This window comes from Cladophialophora bantiana, assembly GCF_000835475.1.
Source record: "Cladophialophora bantiana CBS 173.52 unplaced genomic scaffold supercont1.11, whole genome shotgun sequence".
Classification (NCBI taxonomy): Eukaryota; Fungi; Ascomycota; class Eurotiomycetes; order Chaetothyriales; family Herpotrichiellaceae; genus Cladophialophora; species Cladophialophora bantiana.
Window position 1 is genome coordinate 776,553 of NW_015971585.1, and position 21,487 is coordinate 798,039.

Below are 21,487 nucleotides of genomic sequence, written 5' to 3' on the forward strand. Positions count from 1 at the left end.
AGGGTTCGCGGGTTTTGAATGGCACGTCGTATTGTTTCGTCATTTGTATGTTACGAGTCGGAAAGTTCTGTGGGGCGAATACAAAACATTCCAGCGGACATTCATGCCAACCTATTCACCAGAAGGGCGCGTACCAATACTACATGCCCACGACCATCAAAACCACCTCCACTGCAGACTTTCCCTCTTGACGGCATGTGGACAGGACACAGATAGACCATGATCTCCGTGGCCGTCATTATGTTACTACATCGGTCTTGGACACTGGGATTTCGTTCGATTCGAGCTATCTACTCCCATCGGACTGCATGATAGCCGAGTCTAACATCCATATACGTACCGAGATCTTAGAAAACACAAAAGGGATCCAAACACGCTACATATCTGCTCAAGCTTCCATCACCTTCTCAGAGGACAGCTGCTGGATTAGGTGAGGAGCGTCGTCGGCCGGCGACTCCAGAGGCTCTGTGGACAGATTGCTGCGGAAATAGTTTTCCTCGATGTCCTCGGCAGGAAGTCTGGTAAAGAATAATTTCTTGGGCGTCAGCGTACGTTATGGAAATCGTCAAACTAAAATCCAGGAGGAAGAGGGTGAGAAGAGAAAACGATGGCCAACTTGCCGTACCTTCGCCTCTTGATGTACCACGAGATCCAGTGTGCGAACAGGATCAAGCAGACGGCGTTACCGAGCACGAACGGATAGCCCTTGACGAACCTGGGGGCTTCGACCGTCTTGAATACCAACAAGGGCGTCCACGCCGTCGTGGACTGCGCCACCGTGTTGATCAGCACCAGCGTGAACGATCGCTCGGCGGGAGAATATCGGAGCTGCGTGTTGACCCATCCGTAGAGTACGCTGGACATGGCGACGGCCGAGTAGGTGGTCATGAAGGCGAACCACAGCGCCGACTCAGGTACGTCCCATATCACGAGGATGATCAATCCAATACTATTCCAGACGTGGGCGACCGTGATCGCCCACGCGGGACCCCAGAGGAGGTCCGAGGAGAAACAGACGAAGAGGACGTAAAAGATGCCCAAGGCCGGGGAAATGGCCCCGAGCTGGTTCAGACGCCCTGCTGAGTACCGCTTCAGACTCTTGAGCCACAGCAGATATCCGCCCGTCGACGTGTTGATGCTTCCGTTCCAGAAGAAGATGTCGAGCAGCAGAAAAGCCCACACTTGCCAGGACACGGCCACTTTCTTCAGAGTGCCAAACGTAAACTTGCCAGATGTTGCGTGCCCGGTGCGTTGAAGGCGCTTCTTCGCGAGAACGAGATCATGTTCCTTGAGGAACAGTCGGTTCGGAATATCTGGAGTCCCAGGAAGGAGAAAGTAGCCTAGGAAGCCGACGGGAATGGTGATCAGAGCACAGATGATGTACCTGTGAAGCTGGGTTTAGACATTCCTCCAAGCCGCTGCAGACGAGTGCTAACTTACATCCATCGCCAGCCTGCCAAACCGGCGACCCCTTCCAACTGCTCTGAAGCCGCGGACTGCAGGAGCGCTGCAGTAAGTGTTCCCAGAGTCAGGCCAACATAGAAGAAACCGCCACGGCGAGCGATTTCATTTCCACGATACCACGAGCCAAAGATGAAATGGACCGCGGGGAAATACGCAGCCTGTCACGTACTTAGTAACGGACTTGACAACAGCGTGAAGATGGGCATTCCCCTGACCTCGAACCAGCCCACCAAAAAGCGGTATGCCATCAATTCAGCATAGCCATTCACCCGATATTGCAGCAACGTGAAGATCCCCCAGCAGATGTCGAGCAAGGGGACTAGCCAGTGCATTGGTATGCGAGTGAAGAGGAACAGGAACGGAACCTGACCCAGAACGGCGCCCACAACGTAGATGGTCTGGACATGTACCAGTTGGTTCCCGTTGAAGCCCTGCAGAGATGTTAGAGGTTTGTAGTGACAAGATTGAAGAAACAGATCCAAAAACCACTCACCAGATCTTCCTTGAGACCCGCGACATATGCATTGTCTAACCCTCCATTAGCACACCATAGCCAAGCCTTTCAATGTGTATCTCACTAATGTTTGCCTGATCGATGTACTTGACCCAGTACGCAAGAAACACATACGGCACAATCAGCAGATCGAGTTTGGTGATGAGCTTGCGTTCCTCTTTGGTGTCATCTGGAGAGAACCAGTGGATTTGGTACCACTTTCGAGATGCTGCCGTCTTCTCCATATCAGATCAGGGCTTTTCAGATCATGCAATGCCTACTCGTGTAATTTACCTACCCTTGTCGAACGCCTCGGGGGGAATTTCCTTCATATAGAAGGGAACAATCGTGACCACTCAGGAATGATCCGACAGCTCAGCATCGTGTCCGCTCTTGACGACATGTCCCAGTGGAATGGCGAATCCTGTACCCTCGAGGGCTAACTCGACCGACGAATTCCCTTTCTGTTAGTTGCATTTGCCATGAGATGGGGTTCTAGACTTTTTGGCCGTCGGTGTGTGTTCGTGGAAACATGGATCTGGCTGCCATGGATTACGCTCTCCACCTCGTAACGTCGTGTAAAAGTGCCGGGTCACGAGTGCGGGCGACGTTGGGAATGAAAAACAGAAAAAGACAGAAAATATCAAATGTTATCGTGTCGTCAAACTCCGATTGTTTGCGCTTACACGATGGTGTCAATTAGTGGGTCGTGTTCGTGATGGTTCCATCTCTCTACCTGGCTCGACATCATTCCAATGGAGAACGCGAAACGTTGCACAAGTGAGGATCCGGGACAGCAACCACGGACAAAACTCGCAAATGCTGCAGCAGCAGATAAACGTGGACGTTAACCAAGTCTCGTTTCGTTCCGGTGCTGGGCAAAGGAATCGAAGAGACGCGAACAGGAGCGCCCTTTTGAGAATGGCCAAAGTCGACGTTATAGATCCATTCCCTGTCAACGCGGTCAACAAAGGGGAACCCAACAACCCGCGATATCTTGAACAGACGCAGTCAACGCCGAGGCTGAAAGACGCTGTGGTGGCCGTACAAGAGAGCAATGCTACTCCAGCCTTGAATGTTGTTGCAGCAACCGTTGAGGAGACAGCAGAGAGCGAGACACATCCTGGGGAACGCCCTGCCAACATCCTCCATGAAGCATATCCCAAATCAAATCTGCAACTTCCTGATCACCACATCGACGACGCAAGAAGTCTGAAAGTTGTCATTATCGGCGCCGGGCTCTCTGGCATTCTTGCAGGGATCCTGCTGCCGGTTAAAGTGCCGAAGCTGGAACTTGCCATCCTCGAGAAGAACGACGATGTGGTACGTTTTGTTGCAAAACTTGGCTTCCCTCGTCTCAGTTTGCTGACCCACCGGTGCTGTAGGGAGGCACATGGCTGGAGAATATATATCCGGGTGTCAGATGTGATATACCCGCACATGTCTATCAGTCGACCTTTACTCCATATACCCAGTGGTCGCAACAGTTTGCTGAAGGCCATGAAATTCTGGGGTACTGGCAAACTCAGGCTCGAAAGTACGATGTATACAAGTACGTGAAGTTTGCCCGTCGTGTTCAGGATGTTAGCTGGAGCGATGAAGAGGCGCAATGGACCATTGCCGGAGTGAATCCTAAGACGGGGGAGACGTTCGAAGAAAAAGCAGACTTTGTCTTGCCGGCGATAGGTCGCTTCAACGACTGGAGGCTCCCTGCTTATCCAGGAGTGTCAGACTACCAAGGACACCTTCGACATACTTCCAATTGGGATCCGTCGTTTGATCCCACGGGGAAGAAGATTGCCATCATCGGCAATGGAGCCAGCGGCATTCAGGTGCTGCCAAATCTGCAGCCGATCGCGAAACACATTGACCACTACGCACGGAGCAAGACCTGGATCGCCGGCTCTTGGGCAGGCGACGAGCGCACCTTCGAGCCCCAGTGGTATTCGGAAGAGCAGAAGAAGGAATTCCTCGACCCCGAGAAATATCTGAAGTTCCGGAAGGAGTTGGAAGACAAGTACTGGCGACGGTTCGCGTCGACCTTTCGCGGCTCCGAAGAGAACCTCAAGATGCGAGAGCAATTCATCGAGATCATGACGCGGAGGCTGGCGAAGAAGCCGGAGCTGCTCGATCTCCTGGTCCCGGACTTCAACCCAAACTGTCGTCGCCTCACGCCGGGACCGGGATACCTCGAAGCCTTGACCGCCGACAACGTCACGTTGATCCAAGATCGCATCAAGCGCTTTACTGCCACTGGGATCGAAACCGTGGATGGCCAACATCGTGAGGTGGACGCTATTCTCTGCGCCACGGGTGCCGCCGTTGACTTTATCCCGCCCTTCAACGTGCGTGCTCGAGGAGTGAATCTTCGAGAAGCCTGGAAGCCGGTCCCTCCGGGAGAAAAGGTCGACGATGCGAGCCATTTCGGCTGGCCGTACACGTACCTGGGCCTCGCCGTCCCGAACATGCCCAACCTCCTGTTCATCCACGGTCCTCACGGCGCCGGCCCATCAGGGACCGTGCCGCATAGCGTCGAGGTCCAAGTCACGTACTACGCCAAACTGCTCCGAAAGGTCTCGACGCAGGGCATCAAGGCCATGTGGCCGTCGAAACGAGCGGCGGACGACTTCGTCGCCTATGCCGACGCCTTCTTCCCCACCACGGTGCTGACGGACAACTGCAGCTCGTGGGCCAACGGCGGCAGGCCCGGCGGGCGCGTTCACGGCATCTGGCCCGGGAGCGCAGGGCATGTCACCTTGGTGCGAAAGGAGCCGAGGTGGGAGGACTGGGAGTATGAATACTTGCACCAGAGTGGCAACCGGCTCATAGGCTGGTTTGGGAATGGTTGGACGAAGAAGGAAAAGGACAGCAACGAGGACATGACGGCCTACCTGGAGCTCGAGGGCACGGTGGATCTAAGACTGTTGCATGAGAAATGGTGGGAGTAAATGTAGTTTGCCGTGATAGAGAGGTTGGAATATAGAGGCCGAGGCCGAGAACTTACAACTAAGATTTGATCCGTGATTTATTTTAGCTCTATGTATGTTTTTGGGAAACGCTATGCCACAACTGTTCGGGGACAGCAGCCCCGATCTCTCTGGGTCCATCTGTTCACTTGATCCTGACAACCAGCCTACCGCCACTGACTTCACCCCGCCGCATTGAGTCCAAAGCGTCATTGATGGCCCCAAATCCCTCCCTCACTCCCAAGATGGTAGGAGGTACCAAAAGACCTTGTGATAGCAGTCGCTCGAGCCAGAGCATTAATATCTCCCCTAATTCCGGGATCTCGTGGAAGATCTTGATCGGCACCGTGTGGAAGACGACATTAGCTGGCGGCGATGCTTTTGGCAACCCGGTAAGTCCTACCAGATGTGCTGATGGAAGGGCAGCATCGGTTCCCAGTGTCGGTGGGGTTTCCAGGTCGTTGTTGATTGATGCGGAAGACTGTTGCAAGCATTGCATCAAGTGCTTTGCTGTGTCTCGGCCGACCGTGTCCACGGCAAATCGGAGACTGTTCTTTGTCACGGACCTTGCGATCTCGATGGCTCTCCCAGGGTCGTGGTTGTCAACCACAATATCCGGTTTGGTTCTCGAATCGGAGGACACACTCAGGGCATGTTTGCGGCAGTCCATGATGCTGATTGTCCGTAGTCCCATAAGCCTCGCTATCTGATTCAACATGAAAGCACTGGTAGAAGAGCCTCCCCAGATTGCGAGCCAGTCACCCGGTTTAGCCTTCTCAGCCTCGTTGATCCCATTCAAGCACTCTGACCTGATGTCCTCCGGAAGCCGCTGGGGGTCCAGTCCTGTCACTATGGAAAGAAGGTCCGGTCCGTGTGCCACTTTGGAGAAGTCGAGTCCAGTACAAATACCGAGACAAAGAGCTGCAGCGACGAAGGCCACGCCGAGCGCAGCTCCTGACTCGGGGGCAATATTTGGTGGTAGGCGGCAAGTGTTGAAATCGGTGGCCACAACGCATTGCTGGTAAGCAGCTTTGCGGAGATCCCGGTAGTCCGTGGAGATGACAATGACCAAGTCACCAGGCCTGAACCGCGACTCCCGTCTCGGACTTATAGCGACCTCTCCAACGAGTTCGCGACCTGATATATAAGGGAGTTGTGGAATACCGAAATTGAAGTCCCTGATGTATGTCAGTACACCAGTTGCTCGATGAATTGAGGGGTTTCTTTACGGTGCCTTCCAATCGATCGGGTTGAGGCCAATCACCCTATTCCAGACCAGAAGTTCTCGGTTATCCAAAAGTGACGGGATCGGATGGTCTAGCACTTCTGCGTAAGGCTGCTTGGGACCATGGAGCAAAAGGGCACGCTGCTGCGTGGAAATGCTGGGTAACGACGAAGATGACGATTTTGACGATGGGTTCTCAATCTCTTGGACGGGAAATTCAACAGCGATGTCTTTGGCCGTGCTTGTTGTTCTCAGGGACCGGAAGAATCGAACGAACCCCATGACTGATGTAGGGCGAAACGGTTGTGCTGTTCGGCCCAAAATGCAAGATATGCAGTCTGCCAGATCTTGAAGTCACCCCAGGGCTCGAGACAACTAAACTGAAAAGCAAGTTCGGATAAGAGCCACTCCAGGCATATCATGGTAAGCAATATCGGTACGAGTCTTGTAAAGACTCTGACACGAGATTTTCAGCCCTCGGTGTTTTGAGGATGCAGGTATCGTGTACAGCCTGGTAAGTAAGGAAGGGGGTTATCCGCTTACCTGTACAATAATATTTTGCGCAGGGTCCTTCATGCTGGGATTGACCAAGAGTATGTCGTGCTCAGACATCATGGTCGCAACATAATTCATTCCTCGTGGATTCTTGATTGGGGTTCCACACGAACATGTCCGCTTGAAATCCACCAGAGGATCTTTTCCGCTCGAGTGGGCAAGCTTTGACACAAACAGGAAGGGCGTTTTTCTTCTCTCGACTTAGGTTTGGCTCGAGCAGGCTGGCCAAGCAACAAGGTCGATAACGAGAGGACGCAGCTTCTCCACTTGGATCCCTTCCAGAAGCATTTCGAGAGGCTAAATTGGGAAAAGTGCGGAAATGGTTCTCGTATTGCGTGCTACCGAACACAATGACGCGATCGAGTTTCTCTGTGCAACAGTCAGCATCGCACAAATGACCGGATGCGTGGATCAAGGATATGGTTTGGCCGAGAAGATGCTTTTATGTTGACCTCCATCACCCTTGGAAAGTCTGCGCAGATGTCAAAGCATTGAGGTGAGAGAACGGCGTCATCGAGATGTCAACAACAAAGGCTGGAAATGCGCACGCGAATGGCAAGACGTCCAAGAAGAAACTCATTCTCAATGCCTTCGCCATGAACACGCCCGGCCACCTTTCTCCTGGCCTTTGGCGACACCCCCGAAACAAGACATATAACTATAAGAAATTGGATTTTTGGACCGATCTTGCCCGGCTCCTCGATGAGGCTGGCTTCCATGCTCTGTTTCTCGCCGATGTCCTCGGGGCTTATGATGGTAGGTCTTGGATATTACCGTCTTCGGCTGCATCACAAAATGAACATATGAACACAAGCTGAAGGGAAATCAGTGTATAAGGGTCCAGCGAACGCAGGTCCCGCGCTGGAATCTGGAGCCCAATTTCCGGTCAACGACCCGCTGTATTTGGTGCCCGCCCTGGCCGCTGTGACGAAAAACCTTGCGTTTGGAATCACTGCTAGTACGACTTATGAGCAACCATATTCTCTAGCGAGACGGTTTTCGACGGTGGATCATCTAAGCAACGGACGTGTGGCTTGGAATATCGTGACCTCCTATCTCGATAGTGCGGCTCGTAATTTTGGCCTCTCACAGCAGGTTGAACACGATACGCGGTACGACATCGCGGACGAGTATATGGAAGTTTTGTACAAGCTGTGGGAGGGAAGCTGGCGTGGGGATGCCGTTGTGGCGGATATGGAGAGCGGTGTCTATGCACTGGGTGAACGGGTTCGACAGATCAACCACCAGGGCAAGCATTTCGACGTCCCAGGTCCTCACATTTGCGAGCCTTCTCCGCAACGGACGCCCTTCCTCTTCCAAGCAGGGACTTCCAAAAGTGGACGCGCATTTGGTGCCAAGCATGCAGAAGTGATTTTCGCCGGAGCGCAGTTGCCTGAGAAACTGAAACCTTCGGTTGCAGCCATTCGTCAGCTGGCGCGGGAGGCTGGTCGAGATCCATACCATGTCAAAGTTATTGCGAGCATGTGCGTCATCGTCGCCGAGACGGACGAGGCGGCCAGAAAGAAACAGGAAGAGTTTCTTTCTTATGGGAACCGGGAGGGAGCCCTTGCCCTCTTTGGTGGCTGGACGGGAGTGGACCTTTCGACTTACTCAGAGGACGAAGATTTTCGATTCGTCAAGATGCCTATGATTAACTCTATCGTCAATGGATGGGCAGACACCGTTCCGGGCAGTGAGAATTTGAAATGGAACAAGGCGCGGATCGCGGAATACTTGTTGCTGGGAGGGATGAATGCCAAGATTGTGGGATCTCCCTCAACGGTGGCCGATGAACTAGAGCGTTGGGTGGAAGTAGCCGACGTGGATGGGTTCAACCTGTCTCATGTGGTGAACCCTGGCTCTTTCGAAGACATTATTGAATTCTTACTGCCCGAACTTCGGGCCAGGGGTGTATTTCGAGCTGGGGTTGAGAAGGAAGGGGTGACGGCGCGCGAGCAGTTCTTTGGCACGCCGTGGCTGTTGGATGACCATCCAGGGAGTCGGTTCAAATGGGACATCCATGATGAGGTGCCTCGATATCTGCAGACTTCATAGAAGGTTGATGTTGCCCCGAAGGGACTGACATACCCAGTACAATTGGTCTGTGCTGTTGTGCAGCTTCAATGGAAAAGAAACAATAGCTCGGCGCATACGTCGCTGTGTTTCTTTGTGTGGCGCGTCTAGTTGTGGAGGAGTTCTCTTTGGACAAGGACTAGGCTAGGACCAGGTCAGAAGGGTTGGCAGTCAAGCCTCAATCTCGCAAAAAGGTAAACCTTCCCTGGACTTGACGCTGGGGACATTCGAGTCTTTGAGACACATTGACAGCCATCGGCGATGCGATGCGACTGATGCAGGACGGAGGACCTATGCCGGCCTGGAAATTCCCTAGGTAGGTTAGTAAAATGCCCCCTAGGAGCGTGCAAGGTGTGGTGTTGATACTGTACTTGGTAGTCACTAGTGCCGATAGGTGATAAACAAATGAGCGCGATCGGCAGCTCGGTAGGTAGCCCGAGGCCGCTTTCAGTTCGATGACGTTAGCGATGTCCCCTAGTCCTATTAACACTGCCTACTTAGGTAACTACGGAGTACCTCTACTTATTACGTAGCGAGGGGGCACAGGCACTCCACACTCTTGTGCCCTGTATATCGGCCTCATGGCTTTTACTCGTACGAGGTACAACTCACCAAACCAAGTAATAGTGACTCCGTGCCTTGATCGAAGCAACTTCACCGCCATCAGTGATTCTCCTCCCCATGCTCCACCTCTGTTGTTCCATCATTCAACTAGGCGGTCGCCAAGTTGTGATTCCTGACATCAACACCGCCTTTTGTCCTGGTTCCTCCAACCACCCGAGTTAAAACTCGAACTGTTGTTGCTGTGGCTTGCACTTGTTCTCGTCTGTGATATGTGACCAGTCAAGTCGCACGCTGGGGAGAAAAGAGCCAAAAGAGCCCCCACAAACAGACAGCAAATATTGCGGCAACCCCAGACACATGAATACGAACCGTCAACACGAACAATACTGGCGCCAGGGCGTTAGTAAACCCTTTATCATCAAGAACAACAAAGCTTTGACGTAAGGACACGCAACTAGCATGCGAATGGAAGTCCTATGCACCACCCGACCAGGTCAATCAGTGGGCCTGGTGCCTGCTTTTCAATCCCAATACTGCCCATGTGCTCGATGGCAGATCCCTTTGGGTCTTCCCCCTGTCCATGTCCGCGTTCCCCGAGTGCCAGCTTTCGTGTAAGTATGCCGCAATTCCTGCTGTCTTCTCGATCCCACCTACTGGCCACGAGCTTCAGCCAAGCCATCATGAATCGTATGATATTGAGTGTCTACAGTCCCGGCTGTCCGCTGCCGGAATGCAGAGTGGCAATACTGCCTTGGTCATTGGCAATGTTCCTGTCACCCTAGAACATCACTTCTCCTCACCAACGAGTTGACTGGGTCAACTTCGATACTGTCTCGTGCGGCAGAGCTAGTGGAGATCGGATTCGTCCATTGTTCTGCTCGTTCTGGGCATGGGCACATTGTCGTTGTCAGAGGCTCCCCCAACCCACCAAAAAAGGGGAAGCGTAGGCTGTCCTGGCCAGGAACCGAGTTTAGCCGTCCTTCTCGCATCCAGCCTTGCTCTTCTAGTGGGAAACGAATAGCAATTGGCCTCCGGATTCTAGGGTCGCTCAGACTTGCATACGGGCCGGCAACCGTCACACCAAACTAGAACGCACATCCTCCCACTTCATTTTCCTGCATTTCGCCTCTGTGGTGACGCACAGACCCTTTCCTGTCTTTCGGTTCGCTTCCTGCTCGCTCAACCTCGAGCCACTCGCTACTTGCGCCAGTAACACAGCTCAACCGTAGGTCCTGTCGCTGTTCCGATTCGTCGCTGTACAATAGACCTATCACTTTAGAATCGATTGGTTTTTTGGTTTTCGGCGGCATCGAGCAACTATTAAAGAGGCGACTTTTCTCTCCATGCTCAGTAAAGGAGGCCAGCGTCTTTTAGGACTGCTCGGTGCACATTGGCCTTTCGCCTTTGTGCTTTGCTTCTGATCTTGCCCCATGGAGACCGTTTTCATTACCATCCACGGTCAGGACATTCCTGGATCCAGCTTGTGCTTTACTGACAGTGCTGCTAGATTTATCCCGGGATGCCCGAATCAGGTATTGTTCCGATTCGGTCGAGGACATACTGGGCTACTTTCCTCATGAGGTGACGGGTAGATCATGCTGGGATTACTTCCACCCAGACGAGATTCCCTTTGCTAGGGCCATCCATGACCGTGGCATTAGCCTTGACAAGGCGGCTGTGATGAACTATTGCCGCATCAGGCACAAGGATGGCCACTGGGTGGGGTGTGAATGCGTCTTCACTGTGGTTCATGATGTCCTTGTGGCCAGTACTGCCGTCTACCGCCGGGGACCAAAGGCAAGACGTACGTGCAACTTCCTTCTTCTCAATGCAAGTCACTGTAACTGACTCAATCAGAGAGGGCGCTGGATGGAGCCGGCATCCGGCGAATCTTCTCCTCTTCCCCTCGGGATCCTAGATACCACATGTTGTCATATCTGTCCAACAAATTCTACGAGGAACCTGCTGCTCATTCTCCAGAGCCGCGGGCAGCACTCTTCCTCAACCGCTTCTCACGGACCTCGACTGTCATGTTCGCCACGAATAGTATCACCACCATTCTGGGTCTTCAGCCATCAGAACTAATTGGAAAGAGCTTCTACCACTGTATCGACCAGAGTTGTCTTCAAGACGGCGTCAAATGTATCGAAAGCGCCAAAGCCAACGATTCCATCGCCTACTTGAGGTTTTGGTACCAGAACCCTCTGCAAGTGGATAACAGGGCTGATGCTGAGTCTGTTGGTGACGAGAGCGATGAAGACGACGAAGGTGGTGTTCCTTTGAGGCCCAGCACCCGTTCTGGTTCTAGCGCCTCGATGGCGAATGCTTCAACTCCTCGCCAAACCGAAGATGCTGCGCTTGTCACTGATCGCCAGACGTCGAATGCTCCTGCACAAACCTCCACTTCTCAGTCCACTGAGGCTCTACAGCGGCCTCAAATTGATGTGCAGAATGTCCCAGAAACCAGCCAGGATCACGTCAGTCTTGCACCTCCCACGGGCGCAAACCTCACCAACCACCCTCCTGCATCCGACACGAGCACGGGTCTCGCATTCAACGTGCGCGAGACAGCATCTGACCTGGAAGCTTCCAACACACCACCTCCGTTGCAGGACAGACCTGGAAACCTCAGTGGCGAACGATTGGAGCTTGAAGCTGTGGTTTCCTGCACTTCAGACGGACTTGTTGTCATCCTTCGCCGCGCAAAAGCGTTGGTCCCTCATACACTTGGGGCGACAGAGGCTCCCTATTATGCTAACGGACTATTTGCATCACCCTGGGCGCCGGAGCCAGTTATGCCTCGTGCGGTACAGCATGCTGCCATGGCTCCCTCTACTTCTTTCCCATCCGCGGACGCGCCAGACTCAGGGTTCATGGCTGCCATCCGCGAAGTTGCGGTCTTTGCTTGGTCACTCACTGGTATCAACGGCTCTCTCGCGCAATATGCTCGGGGCAAGGCGGCTCCGGAGGCATTACCGCCAGACGGTCTGCCTATCTGGGATCCCCAAGCTGACGTTGATCCGCAAGCGAATGAGTTGTACAATGGCTTCTTGGGCAGTGCGCATCGCCCATTTGCTGGGTCTTCTGGTGAGTCAAGCGGGACGAAGAAAGACGAGGAATTGGGCAGCAGTGATGATGAAGTCCTCTGGAAGAGAGCACCGACGCTGACGCCCTGGAGACGACCCAAGAGAAGAGGCCACCAGGATGCTTTTGGAGGGGAGGAGAATGATGGAGTGGACGGCGGTAATGAAGAGGGCAGGAGAAAGAAAGCCACCCGGTCGCATTCTAGCTCGGGGCCAAGTCCAGGTTCCGGAGGAGCCTCCGCTTCAGGTTCTTCTTCCGGCTCAACCTGATTACCTTCCCTCGGCGTTTGCACTTGATCGTGTGGAAGGGCTCCTGCAAGAACTGTCTCGGAGAAGAAAGTGAAGTAACTGATGAACTTGGTCACATTCATTGACGAGGACGACGAGGACGGTGATGACGACGCTATGATCCATCAAATTTGACATCTAGTCTGGATTTCGAAGTACTATTATATACGGCCTGTGTGGCACAAAATTCTTTGACTACTCCGTACAAGCACCACAAGTAGATCGAATGAAGTATGTGTCGCTAGTGTAGATCACATGCGGGGCACGTGTTTTCGCGTTCCTGACGCGATTGCTAGAGACCATGATTTTGGTGACGGTTCCTACTGTACTTTGGATCACAGGCTTGACTTGGGCTCTGAGCCACAAACCCACTCCAATACTCTTATCTGTGACTTCGTTATACTGTGGAATTGACTCTCTGGCAATGCGAGATGCCTCTTACCAACGACAAGATGAATGCTAAGCAATATGTTCAAAATCGTGAATCTGTTGCCCATCAAGCCCGCCCGGAGAAGCGATCATTGACACCGCAGCCGAATTCTGGACGCGAACGATCGCAACACCGTCAAGATGAAGCTCGTCGCAAACTCCAGCATTCAAGTCACACCAAAGATAACAACGAAGTCATCAGTCGCCGAGAAGCCGCAAAGCTGAAGTTAGAAGTCCCCAATACACTGACGAATTCGAGTTCAAGGCTTCCTCAACCAGCAGGACATGGTGCTGCCCAAGAGCCAGCGGTGGTTCAGCAAAGCATATCTTCTCGCCCTGCACCAACTATTGGACACCGTCACAGTGTGTGTATATCTTGTCTTCCAAGAATGGTTTCACCGGCTGACTCACTTCCAGACCTTCGACGATACTCAAAGCATCCATTTTGATGATTCGATGAGTTTGGCCGAAGAGAAGAGTGGGCGCTCGAAGCCCTCCTTCAGCTTTCACCATGGTGGGAACATACCACCTATCTGGAACGACGATCCTCCTTTCTACCCTCCTCTCAGTCCTTTTGAAGGCTCAAAATTTGTATTTGGGAAACACGAGAAGGCTTCAGCACTGCCTCCAGATTGGCAAGCTCGAGTGGACGCTGAAAGACTCAGGCAGGGCTTCGATGCAGTGCATGGCACACGGTTCGCTCACAATATTGGTCCGTCGAACTGTCGGAAAGATGACCAGGAGGAAGAGTCCGAACAGGACGGTGACATCGAAGAAGGAACGTCTATTGCACAGAACACGCCCTCACGCATTCGAATGGCTCCTGGGCTTAAGGATAGGCCTAATCCTGGCAAAGAGAAACTAAAGAAGGGAACCAGGCCTGAAGAACCGACGACTCGCCTTTTGCCAAACCACAGGAAGTCTCTCGGTGACGCTGCATCGGCTGTCGTGGTCGAGCCTTTGAGCCGGCAGCAAATCAACCGCTTCAATGTTTACAAGTCCCCTGAGGCAGACGCTGAAACGGAACTCCCGGACAATCTTCATCCTACTATCCAACTGCCTCAGCCACATGCATCACTGGTTCATCCGCCAGCCTTTTCTTCCAAGATGTCTTCTCTCCACGAATCATCTTCTGATGAAGAGCAACCTCAAGCAAGACATGCCTCAAACTCTCCGCGGCTAGTCTCTAAACGTCATCCTCCAGATTTAGACCTCGACTTTGACCCAGAAGTCCTCAATACCCAGACCATGGCGGACCTTGACGCAATCCCTTTTACGGCCGACCCCCGATCGGGCGCATCAGAGCCTGCCCTTGACGCAAATGGCTCACCAATGAGCCTCTCCGCCAAACTCACGAACCTAACTAAAATGCGTGTCGAAGACCAACGTCACCTCTTCAAATCCCTCACCGACGCCGAGCGGGAGCAGACGGCAGAATGGTTTGTAGAAAAATTCAAGGTCAATATGCAGAAGCTGATGGCCGTGCGGTTGGAGAGGAGGAAAATCGCTCTGAAGTTTGAGTTGGAAGTGAAGAAGAGGGAGAGGCAGGTGGAGATGAAAAGGGGAGATGTGGACCAGGAGTTAGCTGGACTCAAGAAGGGGGGCGGAGAACTGATTAGGGGGAAATCACCCGCAAAGTGAAATTTCCTGTGCCGTTCTTGTCGTCTTTGTTGTTTCCAGCAAGCGGAGACGAAATTGTACAACGAAAAGAGGTTTCACTGGATGGCGTTAGATCTGGACTTGATCAAGCGATGAAGCAAGCGGCCACTCCCACCATCGAAATATTACCACGATGTCATGACGAAAAGAAAGAAAGGAAAAGGCGGAGGCGTGCTCAACTCAACGACTCGATGATTTCACGACATACATACCCACGGATATACGGGACCTACACACAAACCTACCCCCCTCCCTAAGGGGGCAGCCACATACAGTTCAGACCTCTCTGACCAACTACTGGCGGGGAAGGAGGGGAAGAAAGGAAAAGAGAAAGAGAACGAACACTACAAAGAGAGGCAATCGTCCAGATCACAGCCACAAAATCGAACAGAAGGGTCTGGATCTGAAACGATTGACTCACCAAGGGAGGGAGCGCGAGCGAGCGATGGCCGCCAGAGCAGCGGCTCGGAGAACGGGGCCCATCATTCTCGCTATGCTTGTGGGTTCTTATCTGTTGTTACTTCCCGGACGGCCTCGAGGCGCGAGTGTAGGTGAGTAGGTACATACATAGGTACCAATGTAGTAGGGAGGTAACTTCGTCCTGATGCGATTGCCCCTTTGTAGGAATGGTAATAGTAGTAGTTTAATCTAATTTAGCTCTACGGATATGTGTCTGGGGAGCGAGTGATACCGGAGAACATAACCATAACGAGTGAACCAAGACAGGCGGCTACAAAAGACTTTGAAACTTGGCTTAGATTCTTCTTCTGGAGCCCGTTGACCCCCGATACACTTTCTGATATATCTGTCGGGGTATCATCCGCCGGGTAATTGACCGGGAAGCCATCAGGTCCATAGGTACCTGCTCTACCTTTGGCTTCATCTTTCAAAGCCTGGTGGTTCGACCAGCATCGAACCACAAGCAAATCAAAAAGTCACTTGGCTTGACCCGAATCGACTTGGATTCGTAGCTGGTTTCTCAGAGGGTATGTTACCGACTGAATGCATCTCATCTCCCAGGCCTAGAACCGTAGTTCGCTATCACCTGTCACGTTCTATGAAGAGTAGGCACTGCTCTGTCAGCAAAGACATCCAGCGGAGATTTTTTGAGCTCAAATCTCAGAGACTTCTGCTCCCATGGCGGTATTGAGGGCGGCAGAGCCAGTAAAATCATGCCAATTCGGCAAAGCGCCGCGATATTTCGCTAGGAAAGTTGAGACTTGGATCACCGACAGAATGTTCCGGACCTTGTTGCGGTGCACCACACACCGGTCGCTCCTGGAGACCTTCTCTGAGTCGCTTGGTGTTGGCTTCCCAAAGTTCATGTGAAATAAACAATGGTTGTAACCATGATAGCCGTCAAGACTTGCTTTTCTCGCTTGTGGTTGCATGTCTCCCAGCTTCTGCAGTGTCACTTGCCTCGCCCACCTCCATCTCGGCCTCGTCCTGCGCCTTGACCACCAGCTTCCCCAGCACTTTCGCCAGTCGCTGGTAATCTGCAAGTAATTCCTGCACCTCGCCAAGCTTCAACTCCTTTGCATCAGCCATTTTCATGAATCGTGAGATGGGAGGCACGGCCTTAATAGCCACCAATTCGTTATTATCTGGCGACCGCAGGAGGGCCTCGTGTATGAGCTTATTCTTTTCCTCAGCCGAATCTTTCTTGTTTCCCTGGGCCACAACTATCGTTGGCGTAGAAGGAGTCTGTGCGGCCGGTGGAGAAGCTGATGCAGCGGGCGACCTGCCACCAAACCGTCCAATTCCAAACGCACCGCCAAACGCAGAACCTATGTGGCTCATGGGATTGAGACTATTACCGAAATTCTTTACCGTTTCCAGCGGGTTGCTGGTCGTCGGTTGCGTCGGTTGCGTCGCTGGTGGCATTGGCTTTTGTGCAGACCCGCTTGTCGCTGCAGCAGGACCATTCGGAGGCGAACTTGTGTTCCCTGAAAGAAAGCCTAGTCTTTTCCCGGTGCCGCTTCCATTGCTCTTAATGCTGTCAACACTTCGCTCTCGGTCCGCTGCTTTTCGTCCCCCTAATAAGCCTAGTAACTTTTCTTCGGTCTTCGTCAGATTGGATGGCATAGGGCTACTCTGCCCATCATGTAAGGAACTTGATTCGCTGAGAGCATGGTCATCTTCGTCTGGTGTCAAAGGTCGACTGACAAGTTGCCTCGCTTCGTCTAGCGTCTTGGGGAGAATGATTTCAGTGTTGGGTCCTTCATTGCCTCGTTCCTTCAACTTGCCAAGGAGAAATTTAAAGCTGTTATCTAGGGTATTCGATATGTTTTTGAAGCCTTCTTCTGCTGTGGAGCGAACGGCCTCGTTCGCGCTGCTTATGGGCTGCAGAAGGTCCGAGAGTGTACGCTGGTGTCGGGTTACGGGAGCAGGCGTGGGCTTTTCGGGAGTGGATCTGATGATTGAGGAAGCTTGACTTGTTTCGATTGTCGTGCCCGTAGCGTTAGACGTTGAGGTGGCTGTTGTGGCAGTCAACGGTGCAGGGACGGATTCTGGCAACAGAGGAAAGGCTTCAAGCTTATCTGAGGCCACACTCCCTTCTAATTGGGACGGGGCCTTCTTCGGTCCTTCTGGCATTTCATCTGCCCTCAGACTCGCGAGATCGACATCCTCCAGAAAGGTAATTGCAGCTTCCAGGTTGGTGAGGCAATAGGCGGCCTCGCCATCGATCTTAGGTGCCGCTCTGAATCGCTGGATGAAGTAAAGATTGCTGATAATGTTGATCCCCTCAACCGGGGACGTGATCAAGGCATAGATCAGAGTTGGCAAGATTTCGTCGGCAGAGGATGAGGAAGGGTGGATGGAGTACAAGGTATCGACGACTGCTTTATGGGCAGTGGTGAGGTGCTGTAATTTCCCTAGCGGATAGTGTTCTTCGTTCATCCTAGCCAGGCTCTCTCGCGCAGGAGCCAGTGAGGCTTGAACGTCTTCGACCGACTTTTCGGTGTCTTCACTCCATTCAATGCCCAAATCTTTCAGACCTATCCCTACCAGTGCCAATGCTGCCGTTTTTGATCTCAGCTTCTCGTCTCTGACCTCATCCAGAGTACTTTTATGTCTCCATATCTTGTCATAGACCTTCTCGCAGACTCTTTTCTCTACTGCCTCTTCTAGGACAATCCTCTTGTATTCTAACAGTCTCCTCTGCTTGCGTCTTTCCGTGACCTCTGAAGCTGTCAACATCTGAGAGCCTCCCCTTTGGTCCAACGGCGCCAGGGAATCGCTTGAGGGCTTGTTCTGCAGAGGTCTGGATCGTGAGGAGGGTTTAGAGGGGTTTGGAGAATGGTCCCGGTTGAGACGTGATTTGAGGGCGGAAATGTGGATAGAGATTGCACCCGATGCTCGAGCATAAAATTCCTGAAATAACTCTGATAACTGGTCGATTGTCGGTGGTTCATTGTATATTTTAGCACTGAGAGACTCAATGAATCTGTCCGTCAAGCTTGCCAATTCTATGGGCAATTCATCAAACCGATCGGGAAGGCTGTTGGCCCGGTCAAGATCTGGAGATGGAGGTTCGTCCTCCTCATTTATAGGCTTTTCAAAGATGTCTTCTGAAGCATCCTGTTTCTTGGGGGATTTTAGAGAGGTGATGGACTGGATGGTGCTAGCTCTATTTCTTCCCGTCGAAGAGGAGGAGGCGGGAGGCTCGTAACGAGTAAAGGATTTTGTGGAAAGAGCAGAGGGTCTCGGCTTCATTGAGCCTGTTGAGACAGTCCTCGACATGATGTAGATTGAGACGTGATGCTCTGGAAGCGGAAACAGTGGACAGACAAATACTCCGTATTCTGGGACTGCGCTGTCAGCCTTTCTCAGGCAGCCAGCAGGGCAGATCTTAGAAGACCATCCCTTCACTCCAAATAGAAACAATCAACAATTGTTTGCCTGGGAGTTGTAGCTGCCCCCCAGACCCGAGTCATCCGCAGAGGATTCGCTGTGCGCAAGTTTCCTTGTTGACTGCGCTGCTGAAACAAGAGGCACCAACACATGTGATTGACGGGATTGGTCACACATAGAATGTGGTTAGTAGCCCTCCGCAGTCAGCGCAGTCCAGCCTAGCCCAGGTTAGCCCAGCGTGATCCAGCCCTAGCCTGGCCAGTCGACGTCAGTGCCTTTTGTCCCTTCCAGACCCGTCTTGCCGTCTGCGCCATCCACGAGACCCCGAGCCATTTCAGTCAACAGTCATTCACTCCATCGCTCCCATCTTCCCTGCCATCAATCAGCACATGCAATATGAAGACTCGGAAACCAAGAGATAGGATTTGCACTTCAGACAGCAGAATCACGGCCGCCAGCATGCTGCTGTCCTTCCTTGCTTTTGCACCCTCTATCGCTGCGGCCAAACTCCCCGCCGCCATCGATCCCTGGTACCCTGTGCCAGCACCGAAACAGCCAGACACCCATGACTTTACATTAAGACACATTTTCCATCGAGGCACTTATCGAGACCCCGATTTGCACAAACGGTACGATTTCAGCCCACAGGCGCCCGTCCTCCTTACCCAAGAAGACGACCATGTCCTGTCATCGTCTCTCCAACCGCCGCCACACTTTACCCTCCGTTCTGACTCTGTTGAGATTGAACGACTAGTCGACAGGGAACCGCTGAGCATAGAAAGGCATCTCCAGCATGCACGTCTGACTGGCAGTCCGGCTGTCCTTGACGCCTCGCAGTGGACACTGGACGAGGTCGAGGGTCCCAATATCGTACACAAACCCACCATCCTCAACCTAGCAATCATGGCAGCCAATGCATATAATCCAGGCCCTGGTGAGGGAGACTGGGAAGATGTCAGCCAAGGCTATAACCGGTCTACGCCATTTGGATGGGAAGGAGACGGTCTGAGAGGACATATATTTGCCAACGAAGGCAATGAAACTGTCATCATCAGCCTGAAGGGGACTTCTCCTGCAGTCTTTGACGGAGATGGAACTACTACGAAGGACAAACTCAACGACAATTTGTTCTTCTCTTGCTGTTGTGCTCAAGGTGGCTCGTACTTCTGGCATCAAGTCTGTGACTGTCAGACCGGTACATATACTTGCAATCGGACATGTGTGGTCCAGGCCTTGCGACAAGAGAACCGATATTATCGAGCCGCAATTGACTTGTACACCAATGTGACGGAATTATATCCAGATTCCAACGTCTGGCTTGCTGGTCACTCCCTTGGCGGCGCGGTAACCAGCCTCCTCGGTCTCACATTCGGCCTGCCTACGGTAACATTCGAAGCCCCTGGCGACGACCTAGCGGCGAAACGCCTGGGTCTTCCCGCCCCTCCGTCATCAGACCCCCATAGACCTCGTACAAAATATACAGGAGCATATCACTTCGGAAACACCGCCGATCCAGTATTTATGGGCACCTGCAATGGTGCCACGGCGACGTGCACTTTGGGCGGATACGCTATGGAATCTCAATGCCATACGGGGAAACAATGCATTTACGATACTGTGAGTGACTATGGCTGGCGTGTCGGGATAGGCAATCATAAGATCCACAACGTCATCGACAATGTGATCAAGATATACCAGACTGTCCCTACTTGCGAAGCGGACGATGAATGCGTGGATTGCTTCAATTGGAAATTCTTCGAGAGTAATGGATCGGACTCGACCACGACTACTAGGACAACTAGCACAAGCTCAGCAACGTACACGAGGACGAGTACATGCAAAACTCCTGGCTGGTGGGGATGTCTAGATGAGACTTCGACAGCGACCACGACTTCAACGGTACCGGTAGTAACCACAACCTACACCACGACAAGCTGTGTCACGCCTGGCTGGTTCGGATGCAATGAGAACGTCAATATAACTGTAACAACTACCACACTCGCGCCGACGACAACTTCATCAACAACGTCTGTTCCCGCTTCCATCACCCATGATCCATCATCTTCCACCTGTGAGCATCCAGGGTGGTGGGGATGCCGTGATCCCACCTCCACTACATATAAGCCATCCCCGCCCTCGACGTCATCGACTCCAAGTGCTACACGGACGGCCGAACCGCACAAGAAGCATACTTGCAAGACACCCGGTTATTTCTGGGGCTGCTATGATCGGCCGAAATCCCACCATCGTCATGCTACAAGCAGTGCCGTTGATGTCTCGACAACAGGACAAGATACGATCACGAGAGCGCCAACACTCAGCACGAGTGCCACCAGCGCTGCGCCGACGCAGACCACTACCGATGACGGTGGAAGGAAGGGAAAGAGATGCAGAAGGGAGGTATTCTTCGGCTTGATCTGTTTGGAGGGATATGAGGTCGAATACGTGCCTGAACTATAATCGTGAGCGTACAGACGGCATAAGTCTCACGATATTTTGGTATGATTATATGGGTTTGCATGCATGTCCTTTGGTCGCAAAGAGCTCGGCGCTGGGCATGGAGGACTGACCACTATGGTGGTAGGCTTGGTTGGGTCTTTTTGAGTTTGATAACTGGTCGTTCGTTTTCATTCGACACGAAATATTGGAAAGCCTGCATTGACTGCCCAAGCTCTCTACCATATTCGAGGTCAAACAAGAAGAAACTATACAGTCACAAGTATTCGGACGATGTCCGGAACCATGGGGGAACTTTGTTCTGAACTCTTATAGTCCACGAAGCCCCGGTGGACTGTGACATACATTGGATAACTTCCAAAATCATGCGTCGCAT

The 21,487-nt window shown here is 52.5% G+C and overlaps 8 protein-coding genes across 8 annotated transcripts; 5 read left to right on the forward strand and 3 right to left on the reverse strand.

The window, feature by feature from the left end:
* Positions 1 to 570: 570 nt before the first annotated feature.
* On the reverse strand, positions 571 to 2,202 carry Z519_07702 (uncharacterized protein; the record flags this gene model as incomplete). Its single annotated transcript, XM_016765434.1, has 5 exons — positions 571 to 1,384; positions 1,441 to 1,622; positions 1,680 to 1,895; positions 1,958 to 1,992; positions 2,043 to 2,202. 5 exons carry the CDS (start codon positions 2,200 to 2,202, stop codon positions 571 to 573), a joined length of 1,407 nt encoding a protein of 468 aa, XP_016618403.1.
* Positions 2,203 to 2,878: 676 nt separating this feature from the next.
* On the forward strand, positions 2,879 to 4,905 carry Z519_07703 (uncharacterized protein; the record flags this gene model as incomplete). The annotated part of the gene is made up of 2 exons (XM_016765435.1): positions 2,879 to 3,280; positions 3,343 to 4,905. 2 exons carry the CDS (start codon positions 2,879 to 2,881, stop codon positions 4,903 to 4,905), a joined length of 1,965 nt encoding a protein of 654 aa, XP_016618404.1.
* A 163-nt stretch (positions 4,906 to 5,068) lies between these two features.
* Z519_07704 (uncharacterized protein) lies at positions 5,069 to 6,430 on the reverse strand (the record flags this gene model as incomplete). Its single annotated transcript, XM_016765436.1, has 2 exons — positions 5,069 to 6,101; positions 6,153 to 6,430. The coding sequence occupies 2 exons, from the start codon at positions 6,428 to 6,430 to the stop codon at positions 5,069 to 5,071; spliced, it is 1,311 nt and encodes a 436-aa protein (XP_016618405.1).
* A 791-nt stretch (positions 6,431 to 7,221) lies between these two features.
* On the forward strand, positions 7,222 to 8,758 carry Z519_07705 (uncharacterized protein; the record flags this gene model as incomplete). Its single annotated transcript, XM_016765437.1, has 2 exons — positions 7,222 to 7,459; positions 7,533 to 8,758. The coding sequence occupies 2 exons, from the start codon at positions 7,222 to 7,224 to the stop codon at positions 8,756 to 8,758; spliced, it is 1,464 nt and encodes a 487-aa protein (XP_016618406.1).
* A 2,012-nt stretch (positions 8,759 to 10,770) lies between these two features.
* Z519_07706 (uncharacterized protein) lies at positions 10,771 to 12,693 on the forward strand (the record flags this gene model as incomplete). The annotated part of the gene is made up of 3 exons (XM_016765438.1): positions 10,771 to 10,798; positions 10,848 to 11,144; positions 11,198 to 12,693. 3 exons carry the CDS (start codon positions 10,771 to 10,773, stop codon positions 12,691 to 12,693), a joined length of 1,821 nt encoding a protein of 606 aa, XP_016618407.1.
* Positions 12,694 to 13,142: 449 nt separating this feature from the next.
* Z519_07707 (uncharacterized protein) lies at positions 13,143 to 14,781 on the forward strand (the record flags this gene model as incomplete). Its single annotated transcript, XM_016765439.1, has 2 exons — positions 13,143 to 13,505; positions 13,558 to 14,781. 2 exons carry the CDS (start codon positions 13,143 to 13,145, stop codon positions 14,779 to 14,781), a joined length of 1,587 nt encoding a protein of 528 aa, XP_016618408.1.
* Positions 14,782 to 16,158: 1,377 nt separating this feature from the next.
* On the reverse strand, positions 16,159 to 18,543 carry Z519_07708 (uncharacterized protein; the record flags this gene model as incomplete). The annotated part of the gene is made up of 1 exon (XM_016765440.1): positions 16,159 to 18,543. The coding sequence occupies one exon, from the start codon at positions 18,541 to 18,543 to the stop codon at positions 16,159 to 16,161; it is 2,385 nt and encodes a 794-aa protein (XP_016618409.1).
* Positions 18,544 to 19,113: 570 nt separating this feature from the next.
* On the forward strand, positions 19,114 to 21,114 carry Z519_07709 (uncharacterized protein; the record flags this gene model as incomplete). The annotated part of the gene is made up of 1 exon (XM_016765441.1): positions 19,114 to 21,114. The coding sequence occupies one exon, from the start codon at positions 19,114 to 19,116 to the stop codon at positions 21,112 to 21,114; it is 2,001 nt and encodes a 666-aa protein (XP_016618410.1).
* Between the last annotated feature and the right edge of the window lie 373 nt (positions 21,115 to 21,487).